Genomic DNA, 20041 nt, shown 5'->3' with positions numbered 1-20041 from the left:
GTGCATGTGTGAAGTACAGAGAGATTAGTGAGTGTTGGCATCCAGAGGACTGGTGTCCTTGACCATGAGTCACTAAAAGTGAGCATTCAGGAGCCGAAATCAACAAGGAAGACAAATGGTCATCTACTCCTTCACCACATGGAGTGCAGGGAGTATAGGTGTCTTACTGCGGTTGTATGGAACATTAATGAGACCCCATGTAATGTACTGTGTACAGTTTTGATCTCTATCTAAGGAAAGATATATTTGCCATTGAGAAAGTGCACTGAAGGGTCACCAGATTAATTCCTGGGATTGCAAGATCATCTTGAGATGAGGTTGAGGTAACTCGATCCATATTTCCTGGAGTTGAGAATAATGAAAGATGATTTGTTGAAATTTTGCAATTTCTTATATAGCATGGTAGGGTTGCTGCAAGTGGGATGTTTCCCTACCTGGACTCCCGCCCACCTTCCGAGGACCCTTTCGCCCACCTCCAACACACTGCATCCACCTGGATACCCCGTGCTGGCCTATTACCTGCCCTCGACCTCTTCATTTCCAACTGCCGCCGGGACATTAACCCCCTGTCTACCCCCCTCCCCCACTCCAACTTCTCACCCTCACAATGCGCAGCCCTCCAATCCCTCTGCTCCAATCCCAACCTCACCATCAAGCCAGCAGATAAAGGGGGCGCAGTGGTAGTCTGGCGCACTGACCTCTACACCACTGAAGCCAAACGCCAACTCGAGGACACCTCTTCCTACCGCCCCCTCGACCATGACCCCACCCCCCATCACCAAACCATCATCTCCCAGACCATACAAAACCTCAGGAGATCTCCAACCCACAGCTTCCAACCTCATAGTCCGGGAACCCCACACTGCCTGGTTCTACCTCCTTCCCTACATCCACAAGCCTGACCACCCTGGCCAACCCATTGTCTCAGCATGCACCTGCCTCACTGAACTCATTTCTACCTACCTCGACGCTGGACTATCCCCCCTAGTCCAGGAACTCCCCACATACATTCGAGACACCACCAACGCCCTCCACCTCCTCCAAGACTTCCGTTTCCCTGTCCCCCAACGCCTCATCTTCACCATGGAGATCCAATCCCTCTGCACCTCCATCCGCCATGACCAGGGCCTCCAAGCCCTCCAATTTTTCCTCTCTCGACGTCCCCAGCAGTACCCTTCCACCGACACACTAATTCGTTTGGTCGAACTGGTCCTCGCCCTTAACAATTTCTCCTTCGAATCCTCCCACTTCCTCCAGACCAAAGGGGTAGCCATAGGCATACGTATGGGCCCCAGCTATGCCTGTCTCTTTGTTGGCTGCGTAGAACAGTTGATCTTCCGTAATTACACCGACACCGTCACCACTCCCCACCTCTTCCTCCACTACATTGATGACTGCATTGGCGCCACCTCGTGCTCCCGCGAGGAGGTTGAGCAATTCATCAACTTCACCAACGCATTCCACCTTGACCTTAAATTTACCTGGACCATATCTGACACCTCCCTCCCCTTCCTGGACCTCTCCATCTCCATTAGTGACGACCGACTTGACACTGACATTTTTTACAAACCCACCGACTCCTACAGCTACCTGGATTACACCTCTTCCCACCCTATCTCTTACAAAAATGCCATCCCATATTCCCAATTCCTCCGCCTCCACCGTATCTGCTCCCAGGAGGACCAGTTCCAACACAGAACACACCAGATGGCCTCCTCCTTTAGAGACCGCAATTTCCCTTCCCACGTGGTTAAAGATGCCCTCCAACGCATCTCGTCCACATCCTGCATCTCCGCCTTCAGACCACGTCCTTCCAACCGTAACAAGGACAGAACGCCCCTGGTGCTCACCTTCCACCCTACCAACCTTCGTATCAACCAAATCATCCGCCAACATTTCCGCCACCTCCAAAAAGACCCATCACCAGGGATATATTTCCCTCCCCACCCCTTTCCGCCTTCCGCAAAGACCGTTCCCTCCGTGACTACCTGGTCAGGTCCACGCCCCCCTACAACCCACCCTCCCATCTTGGCATCTTCCCCTGCCACTGCAGGAATTGCAAAACCTGTGCCCACACCACCTCCCCCACATCCATCAATGTTTCACCTGCACATCCACCAATGTCATTTATTGTATCCGTTGCTCCCGATGCGGTCTCCTCTACATTGGGGAGACTGGACGCCTCCTAGCAGAGCGCTTTAGGGAACGTCTCCGGGACACCTGCACCAATCAACCAAACCGCCCCGTGGCCCAACATTTCGACTCCCCCTCCCACTCTGCCGAGGACATGGAGGTCCTGGGTCTCCTTCACTGCCGCTCCCTCACCACCAGACGCCTGGAGGGAGAATGCCTTGTCTTCCGCCTCGGAACACTTCAACCCCAGGGCATCAATGTGGACTCAACAGTTTCCTCATTTCCCCTTCCCCCATCTCACCCTAGTTCCAAATTTCCAGCTCAGCACTGTCCCCATGACTTGTCCTACCCGCCTATCATCTTTTCCACCTATCCACTCCACCCTCTCCTCCCTGACCTATCACCTCCATCCCTACCCCCACTCACCTATTGTACTCTATGCTACTTTCTCCCCACTCCCACCCTCCTCTAGCTTATCTGTCTACCTTTCAGGCTCACTGCCTTTATTCCTGATGAAGGGCTTTTGCCCAAAACGTAGATTTTCCTGTTCCTCGGATGCTGCCTGAACTGCTGTGCTCTTCCAGCACCACTATTCCAGAAACATAATCATAGCATAAGGGCAAGACATCTCAGACTGAGATGTGTTTATTATGGGGCACACTGATAGAGATTTGTAAGATTATGTGGAGCATTGAAGGATTTTGAAGCAAGTGAGGGTAGAAATTGCTGAGGCACTATCCCAAATCTGTCAGACTTCCAAGGACTTAGAACAATATAGCACAGGAAAGGGCCCTTCGGCCCATGATGTTGTGTTGAACATGATGCCAAATTAAATACATCCCTTCTGCCTACCCGGAGTCCATATCCCTCCATTCCTTGCATAATAATGTGCTTATCTAAAAGTCCCTTAAAAGCCCCTATCGTAGTTGCCTCTACCACCACCCCTGACAACGCATTCCAGACTCCTACCTCTCCCTGTGTAAAAAGAACTTGCTGCTCGCATCTCCTTTGAACTTCCCCCTCTCACCTTAAACGTATGCCCCCTAGTATTAGAGATGGAGGAGGTGCCAGAGGCTGGAGAATTGTAAATGTTACAGCCGCCTTCAAGAACAGCTGTAAGGCTAGTTCTGGCACAAACAGACCAGTTAGTTTCACTTCGGTGGAGGGGCAGCTTCAAGAAACAATAATTTGGAACAGATTCAGTCGTCACATGGGAAAGGTGGATACTGAGGAAGAATCAGGAAGTATTTCTAAAATGAATATCATGTTTAACTAACGAGGAAGAGTATTTTGAAGAGGTAACGGAAAGGTTTGCTTAGGATAACAGTATTGATGTGGTGTACATGGATTTCTAGGAAGCCTTTGATACAATGCTTCACAACAGACTTGAGGAAAGTTTTAGGTCATAGTAGAAAACGGACAGTAGCAATGTGGAATCATAATTAGCTGAGTGATTGGGAACAGAGAATAATTAATTGTCAATGGATATTTTTCCACCTGGAGGAAAATTTGTAGTGGAGTTCCCCAGAGGTCAGTATTGGGACCCTTGCTTGTTGTGATCTATATTAACGATCTGGATTTTGATGGGCAGGAGACAATCTCCAAGTTTGCACTAAACTTGGAAGAATTATAACTTGAGGAAAACAGTGAGGAGCTCCAAAAGAACATTGTCATGTTGGTTGAGTGGGCAAATAGGTGGGAGTTAATATTTAATGCAGAGAAGTGAGCGTTGATGCATTTTGGTAGGAAGAGCATTGAAAGACAATACAAAATAGGAGATACAATTTGAAAGAGGATGCAGGAGCAGAGGGAGTTAGGTGAATATGTGCACAGATCATTCAAGATGACAGGATGGGTGGAGAGCAGTTAGTAAAACATAGACTTCTTGGCTTTATAAATAGAGTAGCAAGGAGGTGGTGTTGAACTTGTATCAGACCTCAGCTAGAGAATTGTGTACGTTTGTGGGTGCCACGTTACAGGAAAGATGTGAATGCACTGAAGAGCGTCCAGAAGTGATTTACAAAAATGGTTCCAGGAATGACAGGTCAGTTAGGATAGATTGAAAAAGATGGGACTGTTCTCCTTAAATAGAAGGGCTTGATAAAGTTTTTAAAATTGTGATCTCGTGGGTAGAGAAGATAGAGAATCTAATCTTGCTCAAAAGGGAAAGAACAAAAACAGAGATTTAAAGTGATGTGCAAACAAAGCAAGGGTGATGTGAGAAAAATGTTAGGGTATGGAATGCACTGTGCCTGGAAATGTGGTGGAGGCAGATTCAATTGAGGCATTCAAGAGGAGCATTGGATGGTTATTTGGATAGAATTGGTGGGCAGGAGTATGGGGAAAAAGTCAGGAGATTAGCATTAAGTAATAGAACCAGTGCAAGCATGATGGGCCAAATGGCAACCTCCTGCACTGTAATAGTTCTATGTGTGAGAGTTTGCTCTTCAGGCACTGTGCAGACTGAGGAGAAAACTGAATGAGTGGAGGGGAATAAAGATCTGTCTATTCTGAGAGTGTAAGGACTGCTGAATACCTCCAGTGGGATCTGTTTGCAATTTTGATTTCACTTGGATTTACTGAGCCATCGTTACATCTTATTGTGCTATAGAGTTTCTGTTCATGGAGACATTCTTTCAGACAATGAATCGTGAGTGGAATGGAATTGATCGTCTTCGCCTGGATAAATTCTACCTGGTGAGATTTAAACTTTAATTAGGTTTCCTTTCACTGTCGCTTAGACTCTGGCAGCTACTGGCCTATCGTGAAGATTGTGTATCGGTTGTTTAGTCAATTTCATGATGTATGGCAGTGACAAAGCCACATGGCACCATGAGTGGTGCGGCCCTTGAGTCTCATCTCTGTAAAGTTCTGTGGTGTATTGTAGGTGGCATCCCACCACCACTGTCACCAAACCCCATCTGGATTAAAAGCACAGATTCCCCATTTGACCTGAACTGTGGGATGTTGAGGCTGTTTACAGCACTGCCTGTGTGACTGAGATGGGGTACATTCAGCAATGATCTGGAATTGAACCCAGATATCCTGATTAATATGAATCGGCTGTGCAAAAGACTGTACTTTGCCTCCACAATGGTTGAACTCAGTATTTCAAGTAGTGGAGGTTAAAGTGCAGTTTGAATCATGACTGTCACTGATGTTTTGCCTGCCTTTGCTCTGCAGCTTATTCGCTTGATGCTGAGGCAATTTCTGGAGGAATTGAAGATCATGAACTGGGATGACAGGTGAGCGGAATTTTAAAGCATCCTCCATTAACACAATCTGTAACACAATTGGCAAAGCTCTGTGAACAGTTGTGAATGTGCACTTGGCTTGCACACCTAACTGAAACATGGTTTCTCTCACTGGTGTTGTTACGTATCTGCTACTTGGCACTGTTGTATATCTCTGCCACTGCCCCAGGCAGCACATGCCCTCTGTCTGTCACCACTGATGATTGACTGAAATAAGTCTCTGTGCATGGAAAACTCTATCTTTGATATGTCATTGGGTTTTTCAAAATTCTGAAGCAGGCATTTATATTGCAGAGTTCACGTGAACTGATCTTGTAAACAGAGTTTGCTGAGTGTTCTTTGTGCTGTTTCTACTGGCTGACATGGCATTCTAATCCAAAGGGGAATCTATCGCACTACTTCAGTTTTACTTTGTTCATTCATGGAATTTGGGTGTCATTGTCAAGGCCAACCCTTGTTGCTTATCCCAAAATATCTTTGAACTGGGGCCATTCAGAGGGCATTTATGAGTTGTCAGCATTGCTGTGGCTCTAAACCAGACCAGCAAATGGATGGCAACTGTCCTTCTCTGAAGGATTTAGTGAACCATGTTTTCTTTTCCACAATCACTGGCAGTTTTATATAGTTTCATGGTCACAGTTATGAATGATTTATGAACATCTGACTTAAGAGTACTCATACTTACAAGTGAGGTCCTATATTATTATTAATGCAACCTTTGCTTGCACCTATGGCCATTTTATATTGTGTACAAGTTGACTTAAAACGCACAGAGGAACCTCGATTATCCGAGTGAGATGGGCGGGCACTGTTTCATTTGGATAATTGATTATTTGGTTAATTGGTTTTTCTGTGAAGTCTGCTCCCCGTTCAGGAGACTAGGCAAAAGCATACTGCGCGCGAGACCCTGCCCGTCTCCACCCCCATCCGCTTTACCCTGCATCCGCAACCCCCTCCATCCCCACTCAACGTCCGCCCCCATCTGAAACAACCCCCACCCCCAGCCTCCGGGGCAGCCGGACTGTACACCAACAGTAAGGCTGCTGTTGCCTTTGTGGGGTAAGTCTTCAAATAGTGCACGCGCACACAACTTTTTGATAGGTTCCACCTCTGCCCTGTATAGGACAATGTTGGAGAGATTATCTGGGGAAGGGGCGGTTTAGGGTACACCCCTGTGTAGAACTTCAGGGCAAGTGTGGGGAATGAGAGAGAGAGAGAGAGCGGGAGGTCAGTGATTTAGAGACTGTGTCTGGACTGTCCAGGGCTGTTGTCAGCAGCATCTCAGTGAGCTGAGTTTGGCTTTAATCATTGTACCTGTAAACAAAAGACACAATCAGGGTTGAAACAGCTCTTTGATGTAATGTTTCTATCAGGATCTTGAGATCCCCTTCGGATAATCCGATATTCGGATAATCGAGGTTCCCCTTTATTGGGGAATGTAAGCCATGGATTGCCTGTAATGTGACCTGAGCTTTCAGCTCAAATTTAAAGTTAATTTGAGTTTAATTTAATTTAAATTTATTTTAACTTTCATGAGTTGTTATTGTGGGGGTTGAATCTATGTCTCCAGAACATTGGTCTGGGACTCTGAATCACTAGTCCAATGATATTATAATTGTGCCACCTCCTCCCCGCACACACTGGCAGTTGCTGGCATTGATGTAATCCAGGTTCTACCTGCCAGCTCAGCGAGCAAACCTATATCCATAAACTCAACCTGAGCTACAAATCTTCTCAAAATTCTTTATCCATGACCTCACTAAACTCAGCTAACTGAAAATGCTGTTAACATTTGTAGAAAACTAATGGAAGAAAAACTTTTGATACTGTAATTTGAGTGAGCAGGGCTGGTTACTGTTTAAGTCACTGGAACTGTGGATATTGGATGGTTGCATGGTGCATTGAGGAGATGAATTTCATCTTGCGTTTTCTTCAGTGAACATTCCTCTTTTGTTTACAGTGTTGTCAACCGATTTTTAAGCTGTGTGACGACTGAGGTGCTGAAACCTACCAGTAACACTGAGGCCAGTGGAATTCGCTTTCATTTTGTGGATATCTACCTGCAGGAACTGGCCAAAGTTGGTGCACACCAGGTAAAGAAAGGAATCCCTGGAGTGGTGAAGTTTTGTAAGGAACTGTTGTAATCTCCAAGTCTGTCACCATCGCTGGTTCTCAGCATCTGTACACTCCGCTGTGATGTTGATGAAGGTATCCAGCAAACTGGAAGCTTGTGTGAACTATGGAACATCCATACATGAATTAATTCTCGTTGGCTATTTAAAATTTCAGCCGCCTTCCCCACTTGCTCTCTCTCCATCCACTCTGGTTGAATATTAAGTTTGATTTGTGTGAACTATATTGAAATTATTTTTGGAAAAATATAGAACAGGTCGTACAATTATTGTATTTTAACTGCATTCTCCCCTCCTTTGGCCCAGCTGACTGCAGACCAGAACCTGAACTTTATTGATCCTTTTTGCCGAATTGCTGCCAAAACCAAAGAGTGAGTATCATTCTGTCAGCGTGTCAGTGTCTTTTGTCACAAAGTTAGTCCCTTTTTTTTCCTAAAAGCTGTTCCTTGGCTCAAGGAGACACGGCCCTTGGTTTTTTTTTCAGAGGGACAATAAATCAGGCCGGGGTCCGGTCAGTGTAGTTTGGGACAAAGAGGAAAAGGATTTTGAGAGGCCTTTTGTTTATATGTAAACAGATGAGGCTTCAGGCCAAAGTGGTCATGTTTTAGAAGTGACCTAAACAATTAAAGGGGAGTGGTCAGCTCTCTAGCTGGGCTGAGCAGTTTAGTTCCGTCTGACCGAGTGAGAAGTTTATCAGGAACCTCTCCCTCGCTGTCTCCCTCTCTCTGCTCTTCGACGTCAACCTGTAAGCATGTGTTCCATTTATACTGGTTTTTAAAGGGAGTTTGGTTATTGGGACTATTGTGCATATGTGTTTTTGTTGACACAGTGGCTCTGCGGTTAGCACTGCTGTCTCACGGTGCCAGGGACCTGGGTTCGATTCCACCCTGAGGCGAATGTCTGTGGGGCTGTTGTATACATTCGTAATAGCATTGTTAAAGTCTAGTTGGATAGGCTGAATTCTGTAGGGGTTCTTTATTCTGCTCTTTGTGTTTCATTGTGTAATTTTGTGAATACATTTTTTGGCTATTTTAAAATCTACTACTCAACCTAGCTATCTTACTCCAGGTAATTTTCACTGTACACTTCCCGAAACAAGTTGCAAAGTTATGGTCTGGGGCTGCCTGCTTAAGAATGTTTGAGTGGTCTGGCCTAGTCCATTAGGCTGTGCTGTGTGAGATGTTTGTTGTGACCCCTACGTCAGTGGAATTTCCTTGCACTCTCTGGACTCCTCACCAGGGTGAGGCTGCTCTCTGGGACTTATAAGCACCACTGCAATCTAGATCAATATGGAAACCGCCTGCTGTACTCCGGGCAGGGAGGTGATTCCTGAATTCCTGAGGGACCACAATCCACAGGTATTCCTGAGCAAGAGAGCCTGGGCTAGGAGCTGCTTCTGAGAACCAAGTATATCATAACCCATGGATAACCATACTGGGTGTGGAGTATGACTGCAGTGGGTAAAGGGTTGGTGTCTGGGTTGTTATTACCCGGGGTAGCGGATTTGAGGTATTATTGCCCTGGGTAACTGATTGGGGTCTGGGCCATTATCACATCAGAGAGCTGCTCAGGCTCCACTGTGTTATTATCCTGCGCGATCATTGGGGTCTGCTGATTTATGTCTGAATGATTCTAATTTTTGTTACCCACTGTACTTGGCTGCAGTCGAGTTTTGTTTCACGTGGTTTCCCAAGGAATCTTCGAAATGATTGTGGACCATGCACCTTTTGCTATCGATGATTTGATGGAAGAGCTTCAGGGCAATGAGAATGAGGAGCTAAATTCCAGCGATGTAGAGGGAGATCCAACACAGAAGATTAACGGTGAGGAATTACTCTGGTGTGAAGTGGGGTATCTAGTGACTTGGCAGAAGTCTCTGGAATTCCCAGTCAGGACAGGTGATCTTGCTGAAACATTAAAGATTCTAAAGAACTGGGTAGGTTCAGCCACTAAAGCGTTGTTCTCGGTTGGACTGTGTAGACACAGGCGCCAGGATAAGTGCTGAACCGTTCACTCAGGGTAGGGAATCCTTGGAATTCTCTAGACCAGAGTGTTGTGACTGCTCTGACTGAGAGAGAGGTCTTTAGCACTGAAATGATTTGGAGAATGTGGGATTCTGTCTGGAAAGTGAGGTGCAGTTGTGAACTTAATTAATGTTGCAATTGGCTTGATGGGACATATAGCTTTTTCCAACTCTGATTGCTTGTGTTCTTTGTGATTGCAGCCAGAGGAGCAACAAGAGCTGTTTATTTTGAGCTTTGAGTTACTCCCACTAATTTGCTGCTTTGTTGCACCTGGTTTTCATTGTGGCTGGTTCCTGTTTTATATCAACTAGGAGAAAGTGAGGACTGCAGATGCTGGAGATCAGAGCTGAAAATGTGTTGCTGGAAAAGCGCAGCAGGTCAGGCACCATCTAAGGAGCAGGAGAATCGACGTTTCGGGCATGAGCCCTTTCCTGAAGAAGGGCTCATGCCCGAAACGTCGATTCTCCTGCTCCTTGGATGCTGCCTGACCTGCTGCGCTTTTCCAGCAACACATTTTCAGCTCTTGTTTTATACTTCACAGCTTTCCCATGGTTGAACTGGGTAGAAGGGCCTGTTTCTGTGTCTTATGACTTTATGACTCTTCGCTGATCTCATTTGGAGATTCTGTGCTTGGCCAGAGTTCAGGAGAGGATCAGTACCCATGACCCCTTGCTGGGATGTGCTTGTGTGGACAGGAGTAGTTAGGACTAATGCTGTCCTTTGTTAAGTAGCTTGCCAATGCTCCCATTCTTCCTGCACCAGCGAGGCACACTGAGAACTTGGAAGGTTTAGATATAAAGAATAACCAATACAGGTGGCACAGTGGTTAGCACTGCTTCCTTGCAGCACCAGGGACCCGGGTTCGATTCCCACCTTGGGTGACTGTCTGTGTGGAGTTTGCACATTCTCCACATGTCTGTGTGGGTTTCCTCTGGGTGCTCCGGTTTCCTCCCACAATCCAAAGATGTGCAGGTTAGGTGAATTGGTCATGCTGAATTGCCCATAGTGATAGGTGCATTAGTCAGGGGGTAAATGAAGGCTAGGGAATGAATCTGGGTGGGTTGCTCTTTGGAGGGTCGGTGTGGACCTGTTTCCATGCTGTAGGGAATCTAATCTGATGTGCTGTAGGCACAGGATTAGGTACAGGAACAGTCAGTGGACCAGGAGCACTGATTATCAGTGAGCTGGTTCCACAGGAACACTGCCGTTGGGAATGGGAACAATACAAGATCTGTGTCTTAATGGTGTGGGCCTGAACAAAGCCAGTTTCAAGTCTGATGAAGCACCGGTGTGGTATCACTCTGGTAACCAGAAAATTAAAATGTTGGTTTTGCTTTGGTGCAGCAAGAGTGGGAGGAGCAGAGAATCCGTTGAGACAATGTAGCCCAAAATCCCCCTTTGCTAAGGTTCTGGGGTGGTGAGAGGCTCGTGCTGCCTTTAGCTCTCGGAGCAGCATTCTTTTGTGTTCAGCTGCAGCTTGATGCAGGAGAGTTTCAAAATTGACGATTGGTTGATGTTCTCCCAGGTTCCACATCTGAGAACACTGAGGGACTGCTGCTGGATGGACAGGGAGAGAAGGCGAATCCATCTCAACATGACGATGACATTGGACCTGTGCTTCAGGTACTGTTTGATTGGGGATTTTAACCAATAGTGGTCACTTGAGTGGAATTGTTAAAAGAGCAGTACAGTAGTTCCTTTTGCCTTACCAAGTACCTCTGAGCCAGTGTCCTATTTGGACATGTGCCCACTATCACTGGATATGGGGCTGTACTAGCAATCTGGGTTGAGAAAATTGTGAAATTGGACTGTGTTGTGAGCTGGTAACAAATTCAAATCAGATATATGGCAGAACAGACTTGAAGGGACATATACTGTCTCCAGGTGGGAGACAGTATATGTTTGTAAGTGGTAAAATCTATCTAACTATCAGTACAACCCAGTGAGGGAAGGGAGCCTGTCGCTGTACCCACACTGACTCATGCATTAGCTGTAGTCCTTGTCTGACTTGGAGCTCTCTCACCATTCGTCACTGTTGCTGGCTCAGAATCCTGGAACTAGGCAGTGTCACTGTGGGTGACCCTACAGCAGTCCAAGAAGGTAGCTCACTACCACCTTCCTCAGGCTGGTTGGCCTTGCTAAAGATGCTCACATCTTGAAAATGAGTTTTACAGCCCTGAAGAAAGATAACAATTGCAGTAAACAGCAGAGACTTTAACCATTTACCAGCTACCTGAATTAACCCTGGGGGAGGAGATAGTCTGGTGATGTCATTGCTAGACTTACTTGAGAAACCAGGTTCAAATCCCACCGTGGTAAGTGGTGGAATTTGATTTCAATAAAAATCTGGAGTCGAGAGTCCAATGACCATGTAACTGTTGATTATCAGAAGACGCATCTGGTTCACTCATTTGTTTGGGAAGGAATCTGCCATCCTTACCTGGTCTAACCTACATGTGCCTATAGACTCAATGGTATGGTTAACAGTTGACTGCCCTCTGAAATAGCCAAACAAGGCACTCCGTTGTAAGTAACCATGAGAATGTCTGGGGGGGATAAAAGAATGAAACAGTACAGATCACCTGGCATCTGCCAAGGCAATTGCCGACACAGCCCTATCAACTCTGCAAAGTCCTTCTTACTAACAGCTAGGGGCTAGTGTCAAAATTGGGAGAACTGTCTGACACGCTCATCAAAAAACAGCTTGACCATTGTCTGTCGGGTATGATTCCTTGAGTACGACTATGTCCCTGACACCACCACCATCATCCCGATCCCTGGATATGTCCTGTCCCACTGGCAGGACAGACCCAGCAGAGGTGGTGACCCAGTGGTGTACAGCCGGGAGGGAGTTCTCAACACTGACTCCAGATCCCGTGAAGGCTCATGGCTTCAGGTTAAATGTGGGGAAGGAAACCTCCTGCTGATTACCGTGTACCATCCTCCCTCGGCAGAGGAATCAGTTACTCCTCCATGCTGAACAACAGTCGGAGGGAACACTGAGGGTGGCAAGGCCACAAAATATATTCCAGGTGGGGGATTTCAGTGCACACCACCAAGAGTGGCTCAGCACCAACACTACTGATCGAGCTGGTCGGGTCCGAAAGGACATTGCTGCTTGAGTGGGTCTATGGCAGGTGGTGAGGAAACCAACAAGAGGGAAGAACATACCTCATCCTTACCAGTCTGCCAGCTGCAGATGCATCTGTCCATCAGAGCTTTGGTAAAAGCGGCCACTGCACAGTCCTTGTGGAGACAGACCATCATATCTACATGAGCGGTATGATGTGTGGAATACTCCGATCATCAACATGTTCCTCCTGTCATAGCCATTGCAAGAGGCACTGCAGCAGTTGAAGAAAGCAGCTTGCCACTGCTTCCTCCCTGAGGTTGGGCAATAAATGATGGCCTAGTCAGTGACACCCACATCCCATAACCAAATAAAAATAGAACGAGGAGTTGTGCAGAGGTTTTAAAGACCCACACAGCCTCCGGTCACGTTGAATTGGCAGAGGGTAAATGGTGTGCCTTAGTTAATGTTTACAATACCCAATACAATACAATACAATTACAATACAATACCAAACTATAGAAAATATTTTTTCGGTTATCCAAAGCCAAGGTGAAGAATGAGCTTACTCTTCCTTCCAGGCAAATTATTTTAGTACAAAGAAGGAACATGTTTGTGAATCACGGTGGGAGATAGGAAAACAATTCCACCTTTCTCCTGTGCTGTGCTGCTCTTGTCACTGCTTTGATTATTCAATTTGTGAGGTGCACTGTGAAATTATCACTGTTTCTAAAGAAAGGGCTTGGATTTCTCTTAGACCTTTCACAAAACTCTTCCCACCCAATAATGTTGTTTTGAAGTGCTAATTATTTTATAATATTGGAACATTTCTGTTGTAATATCATGGTAAAACGGAATGTCTTCGCTTCTCACCATGTACACAATGAACTGTGCAATATCTTAAAGTCCTCTTGTTCTTATTTGTGTGCAGTTCAATTATGAAGCTCTCGCTGATCGACTTTTCCAGCTCTCCAGCAGGGGAAGCACTCCTGCCCAAAACAGGAAGCGTCTCTATAAATTAGTGAAAAAGTAAGCTCTGTTTTGGACATTTTTATTGTTTGCAAGCTCACATTGGCCCTCGATCTACACAAATATCTCTTCCGCTTTCTGATGTTCACACTAGTCCTGACCTCTGTCTCTTGCTGTTCCTACCCCTTTTCCACTTCTCTCTGCTTGATTTTGCTTTATTTGTCTCCCAGTTCAGTGTTCCCAACTCCAATCTTTGTTTTCTGTTGCCCTCCATCACCCTAGCTAAAACTCTTTTGGATAATGTCATCATTTGAAGGTGCTGTTTGTGCACAACTGTAGTTGTTTGAGTAGTGGTTAGTTGTACCTATAACCTGAGTAATGTAATCCTATAGAGATTAATTTAAAAGCGCCAGGAATAAGTAACAGATTATAAGGAAAGGAGACAAAAGAAACAGAGTAAGGAATTAGAAAAGCTAGCTAATAAGATTGAGTAAGTTTATATCATGGCAGGTGAGGGCAGATGAGAGATACGTGAGAAATCCATGCAACGTGCTGGCTTCCAAGATGATGACGTGTGCAGGAAGTTCTCCCTGAAACCTGAGCTCCGGGTTTCAGAGGTCACCGGGCATCTGGAATGATTGGCACATCTGAGAGGCTCAGAGTTACATGGTTATTTTGTTTACTGAGGTGGCTACACCACAGTACAAGGGACTAGAGAAAAAGGCATAGGTGACCACCCACAGTCAAAGAGGAACAGGCAGGTAGTGCTGAAATCCCCTCGGGTCCTGTTTGCAAGTACTGTCCTGAACGTCTCAAATGAATCTTTTTCCAACGCATTTCCAGACTCTATATTCCTTACCCTAACTCCTCGCTGTGTGAAAACATTTTTTTCTCATATCACCCTTGCTTCATTTGCACATCACTTTAAATTTGTCCTCTTGTTCTTGATCCTTTTTGTGAGCAAGAACAATTTCTCCTTATCTACTCTGTTCAGCCCACTCATGATTTTCAAAACCTCTATCAGATTTCCTCGCAGCTATCTCCTCTCCAAGGAGGACAGTCTCAACTTCCTCAATCTATCCTCATCACTGAAGTTTCTCATGCTTGAAACCATTCTTGTAAATCGCATCAGCACCCTCTCCAACCCACAGCTCTACACCGTATTCTAGTTGAGGTCTAACATGGGTCGTATGCAAATTTAAAATCACGTCCCTGTTCTTATACTGTGTCCCTGTTATCAAAGTGAAGACAATGTATGTTTTATTAACTGCTCTCTCCACCTGTCATCTCACCTTCAATGATCTGTACACTTATTCACCAGGTTGCTCTGCTCCTCCACCCCTTTAGAATTGTACCTCCAATTCTACGTTGTCTTTCAATCTTCTTCTCACCAACATGCATCACCTCTCATTTCTCTGCATTAAACTTTATCTGCAACTTGTCTGCCCACCACAGCAACTTATTAGCATTCTTTTGGAGTTCCACACTGTTTGCCTCACAGACCTACAATTCTTCCAGTTTTGGTGCCATTTGCAAACTTTAAAATAGTCCCCCCGCACACCAAGATCCAGATCTTTGATTTTTTTTCAGGAAAAGCAAGGATCTCAATAGTGACCCTTAAGGAACTTCACTACAAATCTTCCTCCAGTCCAAAAATCATCCACTGACCATTACTTGCTGTTTCCTATTGCTCAGTCTATTCTGTATCCACTCTACTACAGTTCCTTTTACACCACCAATTGTAAATGAACTTTAATGCAGTGAAATGACAGGTAATGTATACCACTTCAATACCACGATCTATAACTTCCCTCAAATGTCTGTTGAGTGGCATTGGATCAAATGTCTTCTGAAAATCCATGTGTGCAACATTGGCATTACCCTTGTCAAGCCTTCTTGTGACCTTTTTTCAAAAAAACTCCAAGCATGTTTCCTTTAGAAATCTGTGCTCACTCTTCCAAATCTTACCACTGTCTTGCACATGACTACCAACGTGGGCGCTATTCCAAACAATCCTGTTCAACTCTGTTCTTCCAGATAGGATCATCGGCAGAGTTAGGTGCAGGTTTCTGGTAGACAAGGGAATAGAGATTTGTGGCAGATAGGAAAATGGATTGAGACCACAATCAGCTCAGCCATGATCTTATTGAAAGGCAGGATAGGCTCAAAGATCAGAATGACCTTTGCTGATTCGGGTATTCGTATGTTGCATGTCTTTCTCTAATTGGTTTTCCTTTTCTATCCCTTTAGGTTCCGGGATTTAGCAGAAGGTAAGGATTGATTGCTTCTCTCAGTCTGTCACTGGAACAGTGTTTGGATTTGCTATTCACTTGATATCTTTTCAACTAATACAGAGGGACGATTGAACTCCCCATTTTGTTGGTCAATTGTCGCAGTTCTGACCCTCTAACTTTGAGATGTACAGAACTGAAGGATAAAGAAAGGAACTTGTGCTTGGGGTCAGAGGATGAGGGAGAGATACTAAATGAGTACTTTGCATCGGTATTCACCCTGGAAGATATGGAGGATAGTGAGATTAGTTTAGAGCATGCTAAAGTGCTAGGATATTTTGAGATCAAGAAAGAAGTGTTGGGATTCTTGAGCATTAAAGTGGATAAGTTTCCAGGGCCTGTTGGTATCTATCCCAAGTTTCTGTCAGAGGCAAGAGAGGAGATTACTGGGACCTTGACCAAGACCTTTGTATCTTCATTAGCCATTGAAGTGGTCCCAGAGGACTAACCAGGAGCTGATGTTGTTTCTCTGTTCAACAAGGAATTAGAGATAATCCAGGAAACCACAGACTGGTGCGATTCACATCAGTGGTTGGGAAGCTATTGGAGAGAATTCTTAGGGATAAGATTTATGTGCATTTGGAAAAGCATGACCTAGTTAGGGGCAATCAGTATGGCTTTGTGCAGGGCAGGCCATGTTCTTTACTAACTTGATTGAATTTTTCGAGGAGGTGATGAAGATGATTGATGAGCTTAGAGCAGTGGATGTTGTTTATGTGGATTTTAGTAAGGCTTTCAACAAGGTCCCTCATGGTAGGCTCATCCAGAAGATTAAGATGCGTGGAATCCACAGTGTCTTGGCCACATGGATTCAGAATCGGCTTGCCCATAGAAAGCAGAGGGTAGTGGTGGTAGGGTGTTTTTCAGGCTGGAGCTTTGTGACTCGTGTTCGCAGGATCCATACTGGGACCTCTGCTTTCTCCAGTGGTAGGACTCTGGAGCGCAGTGCCCAGGAAGCAGATATGATAAGGACATTTAAGGGGCCTATAGATAAGCATATGAATAAGCAAGGAATGACCAAGGGCAAATGGAAGGCATTTGGTGTCATGTTCGACACAGCATTGTGGGCCAAAGGACCAGTTCTTGTGCCATACTGGTCGATGTTCTCAGTACTTTGTAGAATTCTTGGGTGGGACTCTAGAGTCGGGATGAATGGAGGAATGTGATACACTAAATTGAGTTAACAAGAAAGGACATCAGCATAACCTGGGAGAATGGCCAGTTTAGAGAAATGATATTTGATGACCTGAGACTCTAGAAAGCTCCAATTAAATCCAGGTTGTCAGGAACGTGAGTTTGTTACAGTTAATTTTCTGTGTGTTTATAGAGTGATAGTGGATAAAGAAGGATTCATTCCTCTAAGTGCAAATGGAATAGTCCCATTCATACACTAGAAGGAATTTTTCTAATGCAATCCCTTGGTGTCCCTGTGCTCAGAGTGTTTGAGGGGGACAGTGTAGAGAAGCTTTACTCTATATCTAGCCCATTGCTATCTCTGTCCTGGGAGTGCTTGATGGGGACAGTGTAGAGCGATCTTTGATAATGTAACTGACCAGAAAGAGAGGTAATCAATTATTCTTGATGTGCACCTTCAAATCAATGTAACCTCACTTGGAGCCCCCCCGCCCCCAATGAGTCATGTTGTGAATGTTAATGGAAACTATTCCTCAAATATATTTAGAAAGCTGTGGTCTAATGGCTATCAAAAGAGGTTAATCTTTATTTAAAACTTCAATTTGCCTATTGAAAATAGGAGTTTTCTTATTAACTGAGTCCAGGGTCCAGATGTAACATGCTTCATGTTTTAAACTCTGAGAATGGTGTAACAATGGACTTTCCCGTAACTTAAATCTGTTCCCCGAACAAAACAGATTGTCGAAATCAGAAGCTGAACTGGGAGGCTCCACAGCAAGGCAATGTGAAGTGTTCTGCAGTGTTTTCTTGATTTTTATGCTTTGCCCCACTCTTTAGAAGTTCAGGGTCACTTTTTATTTTATTTTTAATAGTCACTATGAACTTAGTTTGTTTTGATGAATCATAAAATTATGCTTTATCCACAGGAATATTTCCACAAGATGACTTCCCTGAAGATTTATCAACAGATGAGGAAGACGAAGATTCCTGGAGAAGGAAGAAAAAGAGGAAACACCGCATGGAAAGGTTGGAGGAGAAACTGGGAGGAGTGGGTAAGTTGTTTCTTATCTTCATTGGGGTGGGAGGGGGTGGAGAGCAGCGCTCTGTCCAGCTGACTAGTTCCCAGCTGGTGTAATGTCTGCCCAAATCAGACCTCAGTCTGAAACCAGGCTTGATAGATCATTGTTTTTATTTAACAAGGAGATTTTTTTGCTGAAATACAATGATGGAGATTGATGTTAGCAATAAAACATGTTTATTACACAGAAGAAATACAGATAGACACAACAAAGCTGTTTATATAGAACTCATTTGAAGGATTTACAAACAGAAAATTAAAATACAATCCCGTCTATACCCACCACTGTCACTTTACAATACTCAAAACATCAGAGACAATAACCTACTCGATCAAATTGATAGGTTTGACTTGACTGTTTCTTTCAATAGTTTGTCTCGATAGTTTGACAGCTTCTTCCTTGATTATTCTCACAACTCAGCTTAGACCTTGTTAGCTTCAAATAATCCCTTCAGGGTTTGAACTGAGCACTTTTAGTCCAGAGCTTTAAGCTAAAACCCTGAAATTATTTTTGAACTGACTCCTTCAGGAGAAACTCTTTCATACACTGAACTTCAACCAGAGTGCCCAAGAGCACAGGAATTTGGTGTATGTATGTGCACAGATCATTGAAGGTGGCAGGACAAATGGAGAGAACAATTTACAAAGCAGAAAGTTGCCTGGGTTTTATTTATGGGGCATATAGCGTACCAGAGCAAGGAGGTGATGTTGAACTTGGGTATATTTTGTGGTAAACATAAATTCTACAAGAGAGACGGCTTGCACCTTAATAGGTTAGGGACCAGCATTCTGGCAGGCAGGTTTTCTACTGCAACACCGCTACATTTAAACTAAGTAGTGGGGGGGAGGGGACAAGCTGGATGTTTAAAAAGGAAATTGAAGGGCAAGTTAGAACAAGAGAAGTCAAGAAAAACAACTGTATCAATGAGGCAGAAAACTCGGAATGGCATCATGTTGTAAGGTTGAGTGAAATATGGGTTCATGGGAAGGGTGAGAGCAGTAACAAATTAAAAATACTATACATGAATGCACCAAGCATTAGACATAAGATGGATGAGCTTGAGGCTCTTTTGGAAATTGCCAGATACGATATTGTGGGGATAACTGAGACGTGGCTTCAAGTGGACAGGGCCTGGGAAATGAATATTCAAGGATACACGTGCTATCGTAAGGACAGACTGACGGGCAGAGGGGGTGGGGTGGCCTTGTTGGTAAGGGACGATATTCAGTCCCTTGCGCAGGGGGACCTAGAGTCAGGGGATGTAGAGTCAGTGTGGATAGAGCTTCGAAATACTAAGGGTAAAAAGATCCTCTTGGGTCCCCAAACAGTAGTGTGGATGTGGGATGTAAGTTAAAACAGGAGCTGAAATTGGCCTGTCGCAAAGATGTCACTACAGTTGTTATGGGGGATTTCAACATGCAGGTAGACTGGGAGAATCAGGATGGTATTGGGCCTCAAGAAAGAGACTTTGTGGAGTGCCTCAGAGATGGATTCTTAGAGCAGCTGGTGCTGGAGCCGACCAGGGAGAAGGCAATTCTGGATCTGGTATTGTGCAACGAACCAGAATTGGTCAGAGACCTCGAAGTGAAGGAGCCATTGGGAAGTAGTGACCATAATACAATAAGCTTCAATCTGCAATTTGAGAGGGAGAGGGTACAGTCGGAAGTGACAGTACTTCTTTTGAATAAAGGGAACTATGGAGCTATGAGGGAGGAGCTGGCCAAAGTTCAATGGTGCAATACCTTAGCAGGGATGACAGTGGAGGAACAATGGCGGATATTTCTGTGTATAATGCAGAAGTTGCAGGATCAGTTCATTCCAAAAAGGAAGAAAGATCCCAGGAGGAGGCATGGGCGGCTGTGGCTGACGAGGGACGTAAAGAAACATATAAAGTTAAAAGAGAAAAAGTATAACATAGCTAAGAAATGTGGGAAAACTGAGGACTGGGAAACTTT

The 20041-nt window shown here is 44.9% G+C and overlaps 1 protein-coding gene across 2 annotated transcripts in view; it reads left to right on the top strand.

Moving 5' to 3' along the window:
- The window catches only part of rrp1 (ribosomal RNA processing 1), a 147917-nt gene that overhangs the window by 7964 nt on the left and 119912 nt on the right, over positions 1 to 20041 (top strand). For both annotated transcript variants that reach the window (XM_087992428.1, XM_087992429.1), the window contains exons 4-12: positions 4745 to 4830; positions 5317 to 5378; positions 7348 to 7480; positions 7826 to 7890; positions 9185 to 9342; positions 11069 to 11166; positions 13545 to 13642; positions 15833 to 15852; positions 17934 to 18059. In XM_087992428.1, coding sequence (XP_087848554.1) covers positions 4745 to 4830; positions 5317 to 5378; positions 7348 to 7480; positions 7826 to 7890; positions 9185 to 9342; positions 11069 to 11166; positions 13545 to 13642; positions 15833 to 15852; positions 17934 to 18059 — 846 coding nt within the window. The remainder of the gene's footprint in view (positions 1 to 4744; positions 4831 to 5316; positions 5379 to 7347; positions 7481 to 7825; positions 7891 to 9184; positions 9343 to 11068; positions 11167 to 13544; positions 13643 to 15832; positions 15853 to 17933; positions 18060 to 20041) is intronic.

This window comes from Chiloscyllium plagiosum, unplaced genomic scaffold (assembly GCF_037043375.1).
Source record: "Chiloscyllium plagiosum isolate Xiang-an unplaced genomic scaffold, Cpla_swu_hap1 HiC_scaffold_12, whole genome shotgun sequence".
In the NCBI taxonomy this organism is placed as follows: Eukaryota; Metazoa; Chordata; class Chondrichthyes; order Orectolobiformes; family Hemiscylliidae; genus Chiloscyllium; species Chiloscyllium plagiosum.
Note: the sequence above shows the minus strand (reverse complement) of the source record. Positions and strands in the feature narration are given on the sequence as shown.